The sequence below is a fragment of the Otolemur garnettii genome, unplaced genomic scaffold (assembly GCF_000181295.1).
Source record: "Otolemur garnettii isolate 467f Iridium unplaced genomic scaffold, OtoGar3 scaffold00133, whole genome shotgun sequence".
In the NCBI taxonomy this organism is placed as follows: domain Eukaryota; kingdom Metazoa; phylum Chordata; class Mammalia; order Primates; family Galagidae; genus Otolemur; species Otolemur garnettii.
In genome coordinates this window covers 869,835-886,304 of record NW_003852528.1, presented here as the reverse complement: position 1 = coordinate 886,304, position 16,470 = coordinate 869,835, and the positions used below count along the sequence as shown (strand labels likewise).

Sequence of the window (16,470 nt, the reverse complement as noted above, 5' to 3'; positions counted from 1 at the left end):
TGAGCAAGAGTAAGACCCTATCTCTTCTAAAAATTAAAAAAAACTATCTGGGCATTGTGATGGGCGCCTTTAGTCCAGCTACTCAGGAGGCTGAGGCAAGAGGATGACTTTAGCCCAAGAGTTGGAGGTTGCTGTGAGCAAGCTGTGATCACACGGCACTGTACCCAGGGCAACAGAGTGAGACTGTCTCAAAAAAATAAAATGAGATAAAATCTGAATTTTCTCAAGCTTCTAAATCTAACTACAGATTTACAGACAGCAGAGGGAGAGCAGCATATTCACACATTTTGATACAATCCCCAAAGGGGAGACTTCACAGGACGAATGGCCATTCCCTACAACACAGAAATCGCATGAAACACAAAATCGATATTGGAATCACATCAGATTAGCCTGTCTCACTGGATCAGCTCATCTCGACTGTTATTCAAACGAAATATTTTGTTACTACACTGGCATTTGTGAGAAATTTGTGAATTTAAACCCTGACTATATGTTAGCTATATTTAGTTAGAAAATTAAACTATCATTAATTTTCCAGGTGTTAGAATTGTCTTTATATTTCTCCTAAAGGATCCTATAAGAGATGTACTGAACTATTTACAGATGAAAATACAGGGCACATGGAATTTACTTTATAATAATAATGGGAGAGTGGAGGTGGCAGGATTAACTAAGGGTTGAGGGTGGGCACACAGGGGTTTATCATTTTATTCAGTTTACTTTTGTGTCTATTAAAATCTCCCTGTAATAAAAAAGTTTTCTTTTACAAAAGCAGATAGTGTTCCTATCTTTATGATGAACCTGGTAGACCTGAATTATAAATGTGCAAATAAAATAGGAATCAGGCTGGGGACAGAGACTTACACTTGTAATCCCAGCACTTTGGGAGGCCAAGATGGGAGGATTGCTTGAAGGCAGGAGTTCAAGTCTGGCCTGCACAAAATAGGAGACACCATCTCTACAAAAAAAAAAAAAAAGAAGAAGAAGAAGAAGAAGAAGAAAGAAAGAAAGAAAGAAAGAAAAGAAAAAGAAAAATTAGCCAGGCATGGTGGCATGTTCCTATAGTCCCTGCTACTCAGGAGACTGAGGCAGTGGGATCACTTGAGCCCAAGAGTTGAAGGCTACCGTGAGCTATGATGATGCCACTGCACTCTACCTGGGGCAACAGAGTGAAACCCAGTCCCTAAGAAGAAATAAAAGAAAATAGGAATCTTTGCCAGTGGGGACTATGAAAATAAAACGTAAAGGCCTAGTCAAGAGGAAATTCAACAGCAAAACAATTCTTTTTTTCCCAATTCTCAATTTCCCAACATATCAGAAAATTGAGGTAAGAAATTGGGAACACCATCTTCAGGCTAAACTTTCCGGTGCGAGAACTTTGTTCCTGTTCTCCATGCGGCCCCGTGGGGGTCAACAGGGCCTGCCAAGCCCTTAGCACACCGCCCGGGAGCATGAATGCTAAAGCACATCTTGTGGACTTTCACAGGAGCCACCTTGGCCACACAAGGGCCCCTTGCAGAGGGTTGCCTTGTCCTGCAAATGAATTCCCTTGACCCCTATTGCCACTCTACTGTACTGTGACTGTTGCTGTTCCCTGTGTGACTGGGGCACAGTGAGGTCACACAGCGAGAGAGTACAGACCCCACATCTCCCACCCAAAGCCCAGTCTCGCTACACTCTCACCCCTCCCAACCAGGTGCTGAAGACCTGTGCGGCCAGCCCTGGGGTCATCGAGGTTCTTTTCAACTCCTACCCTCAGCTCCGAGTGTCAGAGTCCTGGAAGCAGACGATTCCTGCAGAAGTCTTTCAGGTGAGGACCCTGCCTCCCCGGCCCCTTGGGGCTGAGATCTGGGGGTCATATTTCCGTGTTTCTCCTTTTCTGAGGCTCAGTTGTAACCCACCCGTTACTAGAGTCGGAGGGCTCTGGGGTGCAGGGAGCAGAAAGCTCCCCCATGACAGCCTGAGGAAAGTTGGTGCTCCCCAGTCTGCCTGCAAAGAAAAGTGGGTGTGGGAGGATCCATCTGACCGCAGGTTCTGCCTCCCTTTTGGCCGTGCTAGCCTGGTTCTGTTTGTTGGGGTCTTCTTCTGGTGGCTCCAGATGTGCCCGAGGCAGCAGCGGGCATTATATCTACACATGGCAAAGTTCACAGATGACTGTCCACTCAAAACGAGTCAGAACATGTTTTTTCCAGGAACCTCTAGAGAAATTTCCCAATTTTCCCTCCTGTTTCACTGACTTGAGTCACATGTGCGTTGCCCAGCACCAAAGCAGCACCACACCCTGACTCGAGTGGCGCAGGGTCCTGAGCCATCCCTGCAGAGGGAAGGGCTTGTCATAACTGGTTTAGTGACTTGGCCATCCCTGCAGCTGAGGACCTGTTGTGCAAAAGGGGTGGGGCAAATGGGATCTCAGAATGCTACATGTGTTATGTGAAGTCACCCCAAACAGAGTTCCCTCTGACTGGGCAGGAACCGAGCTGTAGAAGAGCTTACAGACCCTTTCGCTAGAGGGTATGGGCTGCAGAAGGGTGCTTCTCTCTCCAGTGTGGTTGTCTGGGAGGAGTTAAAAAGGATGGGTTGTCCAGCCAGTGGTCTGGCTGGGCAGGAAATGTGTGTGGGTTCCCTGTGCACAGGTTGACCACCCGCCTGCCTTCCTTTCCAGATGCACAAGCCTTTCTACCAGTCCTTCTTTGCCTTGGCCCACACCCCACGCTGCCTGCAGCATCTTTGCCGCTGTGTCCTTCGCAAATTGTTTGGTAAGAAGTGCTTTGACCTCATACCCCTGTTACCCTTGCCAAAGTCTCTGCAAAATTATCTGCTTTTGGAACCAGAAGGTGCCTTGCACTGAAAATCAACATGACAGCCAAGACTCTTGTTCCCATCTCTGCCCATCGTGGAGGCTGGGTGGTGAGGAGCACGCCCCAGGCACGGAAGGACATGGTGGAATCTCCCCCATTTCCCCTCACTCTCCCGTGCTTCTCCCGTGGGACTCGCAGAAGTGCCAACCTCACTGAACTTCAGGTACCCCTGAAGGTGAATTGGTAATAAAATCCTTCATTGCCTCCCAGGCTTGCTGGTGAGGGTCACGTGAAACCATGACTGCAGGAATACTTGGTGCCTTTTGACAAAAGCTAAAAAACTAAAAGGCATAGCAAGTCCTCACTGTCACTGTTGATAGGTTCTTTGAAACTGAGGCTCTAGGCTCAGTGCCTGTGGCTCAAGCGGCTAAGGTGCCAGCCACATACACCTAAGGTGGCGGGTTTGAATCCCCAGCCCGGGCCCGCCAAACAACAATGATGGCTGCAACTAAAAAATGGCCAGGCGTTGTGGCGGGCGCCTGTAGTCCCAGCTACTTGGGAGGCTGAGGCAGGAGACTCGCTTGAGCCCAGGAGTTGGAGGTTGCTGTGAGCGTGATGCCATGGCACTCTACCCAGGGGGGATAGCTTTAGGGTCCGTTTTCAAAAAAAAAAAAAAAAAGAAACTGAGGCTTTAAGTAAAACAAGATGTAAGGAAACCAGTTTACCAAAGGCTAATTGATACAAACTCCTGTTAAGTTCCTGCAGCATATTCCTGGTCACAAAACATCTCCCCAGACTTATAAGTAGAGACTCAAACACTTCTAATATTAAACGTGGACTTAAATATGAGCTATGCATACATCAAAGGAAAAGTAATAAGTGGTAAGACTATTTGCCCCATTCACAGTGAGTTGGTAAGTGACAGTGCTCAAGGTGGGACAGATGGAGGAGTGAACACTGGCAGAGTGAAGCTTGCCAGGAGCACCTCCTAGCACCACGCAGCTCAGAATTGCTCACCAATAAGGCACTTTCTTACTGTGTCATTTACTGTCCTGCATTCAGATGATTGTCATATACTTAAGGGATTTTTATTTCACAATAATTTGAATTATTATTAATAATAATAATTATATTCATTTGTTTTCCAACCCCTTTATCCCACTTCAGAGTTTGGAGTGACCAGAACCTATCCCAGCAGGTCAGGAGATAAAATGGGGACCCACCCAGGACAGGACACTGTACTGTCGAGGGGCACACTCATACCCACACTCAGACACGTAGACACCACAGCTCACATTTAGGGTGTAGGAGGGAGGGGCCGGAGAGACAGTGTCCCCGGTCAGAAATCAATTTTGTTGGTACAACCATTTTTAGAGACCTTAACAACTCAGTGTCCTTGAGGCTCCCAACATGGCTCTACTATTACCAGCTTTTTAAAATTTCTGCAGAAACATTTTCAGGAACGCAGATCCACTTGTCTGGCTGAGGAATGGATTTTATTTCTCATCAACATTATACAAAATAACGTTGAAAGGAATGATGTCATCTGAGGTGCTGCTGTGTATGCATTTGTAAAAGGTCTGTCTCCCACCCCAGTGTGTCAGCAGTGGAGGTGCCACGCCCAACCTCCAGGCCCTCTGCCCCACTGGGAGGCCTCTCCTCCTGGGAACCTGCACACCCCAGAGCGTGACCCACCTGCATGTGAAGAGAGGATGCCTGGTCCACCACACATGCACCTGCCCAGGGCCCCGTTGTGCTTCTGCACACAGTACAGTCTAGAGCTCCCCAGGAGGACACGGCCAGCAGGCAAGCTGGACATTCCATGCTATATGAGTCTTGACACCCTCACCAGCAAGCAGATGGTCTGCACTGTAAGAACTACAGTAACTTGCCTTCTGTGCCTCTGTTCTGATGCCTTGACTTCTAGGGCCCTGCTGAGCTGGAAGGACCACCCCTCCCCCAGCTAGCCAATTCTTAGAGTAGTCATCAACTGGGCATGCAGCAGGCTTTGCACGGTGAACCAACCAATCCAGGGCCTGCGCCCCAAACACCTCATTCATCTGTTGTCACTCCAGACCCCTGTGCACCCCTGAGCCAGGTGCTAGACAACTGGGGACAGCCCTTGCCCCAGAGCCTGCCACAGTTATTCACACTGGCCAACCCTAAAGCCTTATCCTGCCTTGCTCCTCCCTACCCCCACTTCCGGGTCAACCCTAGTGTTTCCCCTCATGGCCCCCTGGACATGGCACACCCCCTCCTCTCAATGAGAGAGAAACTTTCTTCAGTGGCAGTCTCTCCTGATCTGTTGGGCCCACTGGATTCTCTATTAATATGCTGTGTGGCGGCATCTCTGTGGTCATCCTCTGAGATTAAGCAGTGGCTCCGTCCCTTTTTCTAGTTCCAGGTGCTGCCAGGATGAAGCTCAGAGCAGGCCAGGCACACCTCCCCTTGGTGCAAGCTAGAAGGGGAGGTCACACTCCAGCCAACAACTGCCTAAGGCAGAATGCCGTGCACACCGTGAGTGAAGCCCCCTGTAGAAGTGAAAGGGTGCCCATGGGAGGCCCACCCAGTGACAGTGAATGTCAGGACACAGGCTGCCCTGGATGGGGGAGGCTCAGATTTCAACACAGTGGATCTGCCAAAGGAGTGATATGACACCATCCCCCAACTTCAGCTGAGCCATCCACACATGTCCTCAGAGATGGACAATTGACCTGTCCCACAAAAGGGCCATGACAACTCACACCCTACCCAGCCACATGATTCTCCCCAAACCCTCCTAGTTGGACTTTCAGGGGCCACCCCTGTATCCAGAGGAAAGGGGCTCAGGAAAGTGCAAGGCACAGGGGAGGGACAGTGATTTGTCTTCCTGGAGGGGAGGGTCCCCACACTTTGGCAGCTGGAAGGAGGCAGGGCTAGAGAGAGCAGGGGACAGCTCAGGGGGCCTTGGGTTCCAGACCAAGGATTCTGAACTCCACTGGACAGACTAAGATGAGTCACAGAGCAGGTAGCAGGCATGGTCACAGTGGGACTCAGGAAGGTCGCTTTGTCCTGGAAGGGAATGTAACACACTGCAAGGTGGATAGCAGCCCCAGGTTATGCCCTAGGGATGGGTCAGGGGACAGAGCTCAAAGCTCCCAGCTCAGAAACGCAATTCAATAATTGATTCTTCTGTTATTAGGATTGCTTTATTAGTAGTAAAAGAAAACAGCCCACTATTAAGCTAGAGGCTGTAGAAGAGGGGAAATAGCAGTGTTACTTAGAGAATAACAGGGTAGGAATGGTGAGTGGTGTAGCCACCGCAGACCACCTGAAGCCTGGCCCTCACTGCATTCTGAGAGCACAGAGGTGTCTTCTGTACCCCACCCTCCTGTCAGCCCCCTCCATCCCACCTCATTCCACTATAGTAAAGAGTTTGCTTTGATTTCTAAAATGCATATATTTTAAATATGTTTTAAAGAGTCATGGAAGAAACCAGAGCTCTGACATATTGGCATTATACTCCTAAAAGTCTAATGAATAGTAACCAATTATAATATTAGGTTTCCAATACATATTTTTCTCAAATTATAGCTTAAAGATAGCAACATGATTCCCACAATAAGCCCCTAATCTCCCCCATAGTTGCCTGAAATCTCACCACTAGGGAGGAATTCTTTTCCTTATCTTCATCCCAAAGAATTTCCTTTTAAAATTCAGATGCTGGCTCAGCACCCATAGCTCAGCGGTGAGGGCAGCGGCCACATGCACCAGAGCTGGTGGGTTCTAACCCAGCCCGGGCCTGCCAAACAACAATGGTAACAATAACAAAGAAATAGCCAGGCACTGTGCTGGGCACCTGTAGTCCCAGCTACTTGGGAGGCTGAGGCAAGGGAATCGCTTAAGCCCAAGAGTTTGGGGTTGCTGTGAGCTATGACACCACAGCACTCTACCAAGGGCAACATAATGAGACTCTGTCTCAAAAAAAAAAAAAAAAAATTCAGATGTTCCTGGGAAGAACTAATCCATGAAGTTCCTCAGAGAGAAACCAGTCACTTATTTATTTTTTATTTTTAATTGTGGTAAAAAATTTTTTACCTTCCTAGTTTTAAATACACAGTTCAGCAGTGTTAACTCCATTCACTTTGTTGTACATCTCCAGAGCTTGTTCATCTGGACAAAAATTCCACATCTCACCTCCCTGAAGCCTCGACAACCACCCTCATTCCCCTCCCCGAAGCGTATGTCCAAACGGTCGTACCCTTGCCCACCAACCTGCCAATTTTGACGACTACCTCATGCATGTGGAATCATACAATATTTTCTTTTGCAACTGGCTCCCTTCGTGTTGTGGTGTACAACAGAATTTCCTTCTTTTAAAAGGCTGAATATTGTATATTCATATCATGTGTTCTTGACACACTCATCTGCAGGGGACACCAGGCTGCTTCCACCTGCTGGCTGCTGTGACTAGCCCTGCAGTAAACACAGGAGTACAGATAGCTCTTCAACATACTGATATCCTTTCACTGGGATAGACACCCAGAAATGGGATTGCCGGATCATATTGCAGTTCTAGTTTTTTATTTTTTGAGGAAAGTCTATACCCTTTTCCACACTGGCTACGGCATTTTACATTTCCACCAGCAACATACAAGAATTCCAGTTTCTCCACATCAACATTTGTTAATGGTTTCTGGATTTTTTCTTCCTTTCTTTTTTTTTTTAGTTATTTGGGGGGAGCTTTTTTTTAACATTGTTCATTCATTTATCTTTTTGAAAAGTCTGCTGGGGGTGGAGCAGTGACTGGGGAGCCATCATTAACAAGACAGACTTGATGATTACCCTCCTCACGGAGCTCACAGCCAAATGAAAAGGAGACTCTTCCCAAGCTGCTGGAGAAGGTGAGAAGGAAGGGCTTCCACTCCTGGCCACTTCCTCTCTGACCGCATCTCTGTGTTGCAGGAAGGCTGCCGTGTTCCCAGGGCAGGTGGCAGTTTGCACGCTGTGAGGCACCCCTGGCCACTGCTGTCATCACAGTGTCCTACAGGCAATCACACGACTTCTATCATGAATGTTGCTTTCTTCCACCCTGCTGAGTCACCATCCCATGAAATACAGTACCCCACCTCCAGCCCTGCACTCTAGGTCAACAGGGCCCATGTGCAATTGTCATTCAGTAAACTGAAACTCCTAAAATATCAAGTTTGCCCCCAACTTCTCAGGAAGATGAGGTCAGAGCTGCAAGAGAATGAGTAAGAAACAAGTTGCCATTAGAAATCAGTTCTGAGTCACCTGGGGTCTGGTGGCTGTTGAGATGTGCTGAATACCTTGGTGGAATTATAGCTATGACTATAGGACAAAAATGACTAGTGTGGTTGTCTGGGCCTATCCTAATTGTCAGATGAGATGGAATTCATTCACAGTTTTGCAGAATGTATTGCTAGCAGTTTGCTTTGTTAACGCAAAAAATAACTGCCAAAAAATTTGTTGTTTCAGTGACTCTGTCTAGCTGTGCTCCGTGCTACAAGTGTTAGGGATTTCTGGCACAACCCCACATGGATAAGAAAGAACGAGACAGGGGAGGAGGAGGAGAGGAAGGAGAGGCAGGAAGACAAAGCTAAGGGAGGGGAGCAGAAAAGCAGGGCGAGGAGGGAGGGTGTGAGTTAGTGGAGATGAACGTCTGAGAAGGAATTCTACTTTGAGACTAGAATTATCCCACTGTACTACTTTTTCCAGTAAACAAAATATATCCTGGTTCTTCTTTTCAATTAAAGGGTCTAAAAATGCTTTCCTTTCATATACGGTTCACATTGCACATCATTGTTCTCATTGAGTATATCGCATAAACTCAACTCTGTAAGGCCTAAACTGTCTTTAATTTCAAATTTAGTTTTTAATGGTGTATTCATGTGGCTCAAAGTTCAGAAGATAACAAAATAGTAAATTATGCTCTGACCTTCTGTTTCTTTTTAAAAAGCAGAATATTTTTCTGCCAACGTTTACTTAATATCTTTGATTATTACTTGTCATCTGACCAACAGAGAAGTCAAAAATATGCAAGTGGGATTCTCCTGGGAAGGCTGGCCCCGTCCCCACTGGCTGTCCCTGGGACGGATGAAATGTTAGTAGCTAGACTGCCAGACCCAATCCACAGCCCAGGGGCAATTACGGACCAGGCACTGTGTGCTGTGTTATTTTTAAAATTCTGAACCCGGCACTGAACCTGTCTTTTTAGTGTTTTTATATTAACTTGAATTTTAAATTACTTGATAATTATTGATTCTGCATGGCCAGAAGAAAATCAAAGCCCCTGACACTTTTAAGTCTAAGGAGCATTTGCTAATCCCGGTAACTGTTTATAATTGTCAATTTCCAATTTCTGAAATAACCTTTTAGACACACACTGATGGGGCAGGCTGTTGAACTTTTGCAAAGAGCACTTAACCTTCTACAGAAATGCTGTAAAATACAGGCTTGGAGAATGAGCCGGTTCCACTCTGGTGCCCCAGCCTCCTGTCCACGTGGGGCATCTAAGAACAAGTTCAATCACTACAATTTCGGATGCTATTAGCTTGCCAAGGGCTTTTCATCTTTTAAGGGCTGCCATCATCTCAAGGATAAATTATTCTTCTGTCAAATTTTCTATGCATAGCTAGAATATTCAGAAGCCCCAAAGTTTCAACGATGATCAATATTCCATTTTCTTTCTGAGACATAAGTATAGTTTTGGCGCATCAAAATGCATTTCAAACTCCGGGATTTGTCTTGTAATTGTTAACATCTTCCAATGTTAAGGCAAAATTCATTTCATAAAATGGCCCACCTAGGGCCTGCCTAGGACTGCGGAAGTATTGAAATTCAATTTCATAGAGTCCTGCAGGTGGCGCCATAAGCAAACGGTCGTACCCTTGCCCACCAACCTGCCCTCTCCAGAATTAAAAGAAAACAGGAAGAGAGATTTTAGCTCATATGATAAAGGAAAAGAGAATATAGAAAAACGATAGATTCATCAAGTATCATATAGAATTGTGCTGCCATAATAAAAATTTCAGTAATTAAAATATTGATTATGGAGTTGCCTGCTTCCTTCATATTAAATATGTGCATTTTATAGCCAGTGTGTTTATAAATAAATATAATTTTCAGTTGACTCTTTTATGATGCTATAATGACAGCCCCAAATCTCATTTCTGTGTTAAACGTGTTCTTTAACAAAATTATACATTTACCGTTGCAATGTAACTAGCTGGGTTTCCAGCCTTCATCTAATCTTCCAGAATGGCATTTCTGCAGTCCTAAAACTCTTTGCTTAATCACTCCAATAAAAAGAGTAGATTTCTTTGTAATGCAATTTGTAAGCAATAAACATGATTGAAAATGCAGTATTTGCTGTCGACTATGTTTAATGCAGGGTTTTAATGTGGTGTGTAATTATTCATTCGGTAGGCACTTTTTTCATTCACATTTCTTTTCTCTGCTCTTAAGAAAGTTGGCAAGTTTGGAGAACATTGGCAAACAGGGTTTCTGTGTATTTGATGGAAGCCAGAGTTTGATACAGATGTTATGGCAAGAGAACATTTTTTTATATGCCAAAGATAGGAGGTCACATTAACTCGTAATACAGACACATAAAAATGTGATTATGGGTTCTAAACAGAACGCAGTAGGCGCCTAGTTAACACAATGAGATTTCTAGGAAGTGATGCATAAATTCTTCAAAAATGACACATTTCTCACGTTCCATTCCAATTAAATTACTGAGGCAGCTAACAGCAATGAGCGCAAAGTACGAGGATGAAATGAGGGTTTTCTTCGTGTAACTGTATCTCTGTGAAAGTATATTTTTATGAGAAGCAGTTAATATTAAGCTATTATTTTTCAACTGTGCTGGAAGGGATGTCTTCTTGAGGCTTTCTCGCCTATCTCCCCAGAAGAGCCTCGCCTTTGTTTCTTGGGTTTGCTAATAGGAAGAGAATTGCTCCGCTGGGTACCGCCTCCACCCAGGTTTTTGGAGTGAAAGGGACCACTAGCCCTGAAAAGGGGTCCCAGGCATCAGTCCCCGTAACAAGGCCCAGTTGCTGCCTAGAGGTCTGCGGCCACTGGAGTCCAGGGACCCAGGGCGCTCCATCCACTCCCCCCGCGTCCGACCGGGGATGGGAGACGTGGGGCTGCCACCCACTCGCGATCCGATCACCACGCCCCATTCAGATCTTGGGGTTCTGAGCGCCCCGCAGCTGCGCGGGGGTGGATGTTCAGCGCCCAGGCGAGGCCGCCGGGAGGAGTTCTACGAAGCCCCCCCCGCCACGCAGGCCTGGGAGGCCAGGGTACAGCCTTCCCTCCGGCAACCGGCTCTCAGGGCAATGGGGGTTCAGGGGAGGTGCCCGGGAAAGAGGCCGGAGGAGCGCGGGGCCGCCACAGGGGGGCGGGAGAGGGGGCGTCGGAAGACAAAAGGACGCGAAGCTTTAAATGCAGAAAGATGTTTTGAAAGCCTCGTGCTGGGGTTTGAAAGGCGCTCTGAGGACGGCAGCAGAGCGATCCCAATCAGAAATGCGATTTGAAGTCCTAATGAACTTGATTGCGTGAACATTTATAATCCCCCATGGCCCTAAATGAAATCAGATATAATCAGAAGATACAGGGAAGGGAGTGTTTACAGCCGACGCCGGGCGGCCGCGGGACGGGGAGATGCGGCCCCGGTATTGATGTCGAAAATGATGGATAACGCGGGAATGGCAAATATACTATTTGTCTAATGGCTCGGCAATTAAATTCCCCTGTAAATGACCCATGCCTCATTTCATCCTAATCTATGGAATTTTGATTGAATTCGTCAGCTCTAATTGAAAAATACTGCACTTTAATGTCTGCATTGCAGTTTCAGGACGAGAGTGGTTTTAATGAGACAGTGCCCCCCTGACCCGGGAATATTTGAGACTTTTATTCGGAATTTAAAGGCAGAAGATTGCTCAACTGAGCCCTGCGATCTTCTCTCCTGTACCCACGTCCATCCATCTCCAGATGCGATTTGATAAACGCATTTGAGGATAAATGCGCCCCGGACGCTCGCGCTGACGTAGCACTCACGGGGCGCCCCCTCCTCGGGAAAATGCTGGGGCAGTGGGGGGCTCAGGGGCAGCGGGGAGGGTGCGCAGCGGAGGGGCCCGCCCCTCCCGGGGGCCCAGGTGGCCTACCCCCGGCACCGACCCGGCCTCCGACACTGTTGCGTATACTGGCTCCCGCCTTCCCAAGGCCAAAGCCAGGCGCCCTCCCTGGAGGAGGAGGTCAGGCTGCCCGGTCTCGCATCCCTGGGGAAGGAACCCCCGCTCTGCACCCTGAGGAGGGCTGGGCCCCCGACGAGCTTTATATGCAAATGCCGAGGCGAAGCCATCCCTGAGAAATTAGCTACTTGCTGAAGCATATTTACTAGATTGAAACGAGTTAAAGAAAAACATTTTAAGTGCGAAGGAGATAATTGGGCCGCATTAAAACTGGGGATGTTTGCTCCTTTCAAAAAAAAAAGCACGCGTGGAAACGAAGCAGTGGAAACTGGAAATCCGGGAGTGCGCGCGACAGGTCCCCGCAGGGACCCTGGCCAGAAGCCCTTCCTGGAGGTCCTTGATCCGGTGCCCCTCAGGTCCTATCCCTGGAGAGCCACCGCCCAGACTCGAAAGGGCCCATCCCTATAGAGGCCTGCAGGGGGCGCCCTCAAACCAGGACCCTGGGACAGGACAATCTGGGTGGGGGAGGGGCGGGGTCATCCCAAGGTCCTCAGCCCGCCCCTCGGGTGCCGCCCCGCCCCCACCACCCCGCTTCGCGCGTCCCCATCCTCCCGGTGTGTCCAAAGATCAGAAGGTGTGGGTGGTCCTGGGAAGACGGAATGTGGGGGGAGGAGGCCAAAGTGCACAGGTAGCCCTCTGTCTGCCCACAAGAGGAATGTATCTGAGGTTTAACGCTTGCACGGAGTTTACAGAGCTTTCATTTAAAATAATCTGAAATGACATAAAAGCCGCCTTCCTGAGAAGGCAGTGCCTTGGCCCTCCCAATAGTCGACTTGGTGATGAGTACAGACAGCAGAGATCTCTCCCAGGGCCGCACGGCCTCTGCACCCCATTCTGCACCCCATTCTGCGCTGTCCCAGGAGGGTACCTCTCTCTCCCTGGAGAGCAGGGAGTATGTGTCCTATGGTGTATTGTGAAATGCCACACTGCATGCTGTTCCGATTTAGTTTTTAAATGTTCGATAGTCCTGTTCTGAGGCTGTCCTCAAATTGATATTCTCACTCTGAGAGCACTGGCTTTGCCCCTGGCTGGCCCTGGGCCCCCAACGGAGTTAATCTCCCAGGCATCCGCTGTAGGCCAGGTGCCCAGGCAAGGCGTGCTGCCCGGTGCACACAAAAACCCGTGACCTACGCACCGCACTACCTATCCGGTTTTAGGGACGCGGTCAGGCCGCTGTGGGAGAGAACTGAGATTCCCGCCCATTACACAGATGGAATGGCAGAGGCCTGGGTGCGCCGGATTGTGCGCGGAGGGCCCTCAGGCCCAGATGGCAGGGGATTTCCTAGCTGTTGCTCCCGGGACCTGCTCAGGGTGAATCAGAGCCCGGAGAACCTTACATGGATTCTGTAGGAAGCTGAAGTGGCTTCTCAATTATCCCGTCCAAAATCTGACCGTTTTTCTTGCACTCTGTCCAGTCATGGAGGTCTGATTTTTTCCCCCATGGTTCGCGGCAAATCCTTGCATGTGGCCTGGATGTTAAAAAGGAAAAGAAATTGAGTATCTTCTTCTTGGGTAACTACAGGCTTGGAAAAAATCAGTCCTTCTGATGCTCTGAGGAGGGCGAAACCTCAGAGCCCCGCCAAGCTCTAACGCAGTTGCCTTTATTTAGGTGGTCCGTAGGGGGCGCGCTAGATTTCCGAGCGTTCTGCTCCCCCAGGTACTTCTCAGGCTTGTAAATAATTCAGATTGTGAAGCCTTACATAAAAGCCTTGCTTGTCATTTCCTCATTAATTCACTAAAATCTATAATACTTGAGTTTTTTGTCTATGGATATGAAATAACCTTGTTAGATATTAAAGAAAAATATGTAATGTAAATTTTGGTTTTCCAAAAAAATATTATTTAGTTCATTACATTTTGAAGTATAAATTTCCAAATAACTTACAATATACAGAATGAACTGAATTTGAAGCTTTTTTTGTTAGAATAAAGTTAAACTCTAAGAAGTCTGTCATCTCTCAAGGTTTCTGGGGTTTTCTTGTTTTGTTTGTGGTTTGACTGGGTCTGCAAGAAATTTGAGAACGGGGAAGAAATTATAATAGCTGAGAGATAGATTAGGAACATCACAGTAACAATGACATTCTAAAAAACTCAACTTCAGGCTGGGAAAAGTGGCTCATGCCGGTAATCCCAGCACTCTGGGAGGCCAAGGCAAGTGGATTGCTTGGACTCAGGAGTTCTAGATCAGCCTGAGCAAGAACAAGGCCAATCTCTATGAATAATAAAAAAAATGGCTGGGCATTGTGACATAAGCCAGCTACTCAGGAGGCTGAGGCAAGAGGATCACTTGAGCCCAGGACTTTGAGATTGCTGTGATATGATGATGCCACAGCACTCTACCCAGGGTGACAGAGTGAGATTTTGTGCTAAAGAAAAAACAACTTAATTTCTAGAAATAAAGGGAGAGAAGGACAAGGGGAGGCCGAAAGTCCCTAAATCCAATGAATGCATCAAATCTGGGCACATGATACCCAATCACTCTTATTTTCGAGCCAATGATCAATTTTTGCTCTAAAGCTTTGTGCTCATTATCGTCACAAACTTCAGGGAACAGGTTTGTGTGGGTGGAGACGAGCCAGACTGCTTCAGACTTTGGTTCATTTCCAGCAGAGACTGGTCTTTCTCATATTTGGAGAGCTGGAGGCCTGGGAGAGACCAGTTCATAGAGCACTGCCTCTGTCCTGCTGTCCAGCATGACACTGCCAGCAATGGCTGCACTGCTGTGGCCTGGGGAGAACAGGCATGAGACACTCACTAGAGGCCCCACAAATAGCCCCCTCCCCACTACCTCCCTCCTTGTTCTCCTGCAGGTAGCAACTTCCTGAATGCAGTCACCTCAGTGTGTGGGTGTAAAGGAACCACAGGAAAATGACACACAGTCCTGCTGAATGACCTCCCCCGCAGGGGTGTTCTAAAGTCAATGTGCGGAATAAATACTAGACAGCAAAGTAGGAACACCTTTTCTTTAAATCAGTGTTCATCATTTGGAGAAAGGAAAACACATTGCCAAAACACACACACACACACATACACGTGCCCCATGCAAAATGTTCTCATTTCCTATAAGACCCCAGGGTGTCCCGTAGGAATGTGTTGAGACATTCTGAAATGTTCTGTATTCTTCCCACTGTGACTGAGAACTACTCACGTCCCTATTCCCTCAGTTTCCTGGTTAATCTCCATACACTCCAGCAGGTTGGTCACTAGTGGAAATACCGTGGGCTCTTAGGGTTTGTTCACTCCCGGTTGCTTTTTCTAAAGTTTGGGAACTTCAGGCCACACCTATAGGGAGATGTAGTTGTTTAGTCATGCAAATTGAGTCTTCTGTATTTTTTTTCAGACGACAAATGGAAGAAACTCAAAGGTTCTTCTGTTTCAAAGGCCTAGGAGGTCACCATTCCCAATTATTTCTGTAATTACCACCTGGAAGGGGCTATATATCTAAGGACCCTGAGGCAGTGGAAAGCTCCCTTCTTATGCATCCACCCCCCTTCTCAGGCAGTGGCAGGGTGTGGGCATGACCAGGACAGTGGATGTGTATGATGGAACCATGGAACCGGTTTCTATTGCCCCAGCATCTCTCAAGCATCCCTGAAGGGAACTAGCTCAGCCTGATGTGGGACCATAGCCTACGCCCCACCCAACCCACTCAGAAACCCAAGGTAAGTGAGGGTTCCAAGAGCCTCTGTGTGTAGGGGTGGTGGTGGTGGAGTAGAATAGTTGAGTCCTGCATCCAGTGTCGGCTGACTGTCCTCCTTGTCTCTATTCTCGGTGGCTTTTGTGCCTCCCAAACAAGGGTAAGGATCTACCTTGGGCTTGCCCACGATGTGGAGACGTGTCTTCCTCTGGTGGTTTCAGAGTAAGTACTCTGCTTTCTCTCTGATTCTGGTGTTTTCCATAAAGTGTTCCTGTTTACTTTTTTTTTCAAGAATGAGGGCATTTTATTTTTTTTATTGAGACAGAGTCTCACTTTGTCATCCTCAGTGGAGTGCTATGGTGTCACAGTTCACAGCAGCCTCAAACTCTTGGGCTTAAGTGATACTCTTGCCTCAGTCTCCCAAGGAGCTGGGACTACAGGCGCCCGCCACAATGCCTGGCTAGTTTTTGATTGTAGCTGTCATTGTTGTTTGGCAGGCCCGGGTTAGGCTCAAATCCGCCAGCTCCAGTGCATGTGGCTGATGCCGAGCCCCTGTTTACTTTTTTTGTTTTTTGTTTTTTTGAGACAGAGCCTCAAGCTGTCCCCCTGGGTAGAGTGCCGTGGCATTACAGCTCACAGCAACCTCTGACTCCTACTTTTTTAAGGAGAGCCAGCATCTGTCTTACCTTCTTTTTCTTGTTAATACAATGAACAACACCCCATCAGCTCACATGCCCTGCTGCTCTCCTGGGGCAAGTCCATCACTTAGGGT

At 47.6% G+C, this 16,470-nt stretch overlaps 1 protein-coding gene and 1 non-coding gene across 2 annotated transcripts in view; one reads left to right on the top strand and one right to left on the bottom strand.

Annotated features, from left to right (window-relative positions):
• The window catches only part of ASB18 (ankyrin repeat and SOCS box containing 18), a 65,351-nt gene extending 62,500 nt beyond the window's left edge, over positions 1-2,851 (top strand). Inside the window, exons 5-6 of the mRNA XM_003798229.1 lie at positions 1,700-1,813; positions 2,666-2,851. Of these exons, the coding sequence (XP_003798277.1) occupies positions 1,700-1,813; positions 2,666-2,851 (300 nt within the window). The remainder of the gene's footprint in view (positions 1-1,699; positions 1,814-2,665) is intronic.
• Positions 2,852-4,157: 1,306 nt separating this feature from the next.
• LOC111727954 lies at positions 4,158-4,286 on the bottom strand. Its single transcript, XR_002775375.1, has one exon. It is a non-coding gene; the product is annotated as a small nucleolar RNA SNORA33 (small nucleolar RNA).
• Between the last annotated feature and the right edge of the window lie 12,184 nt (positions 4,287-16,470).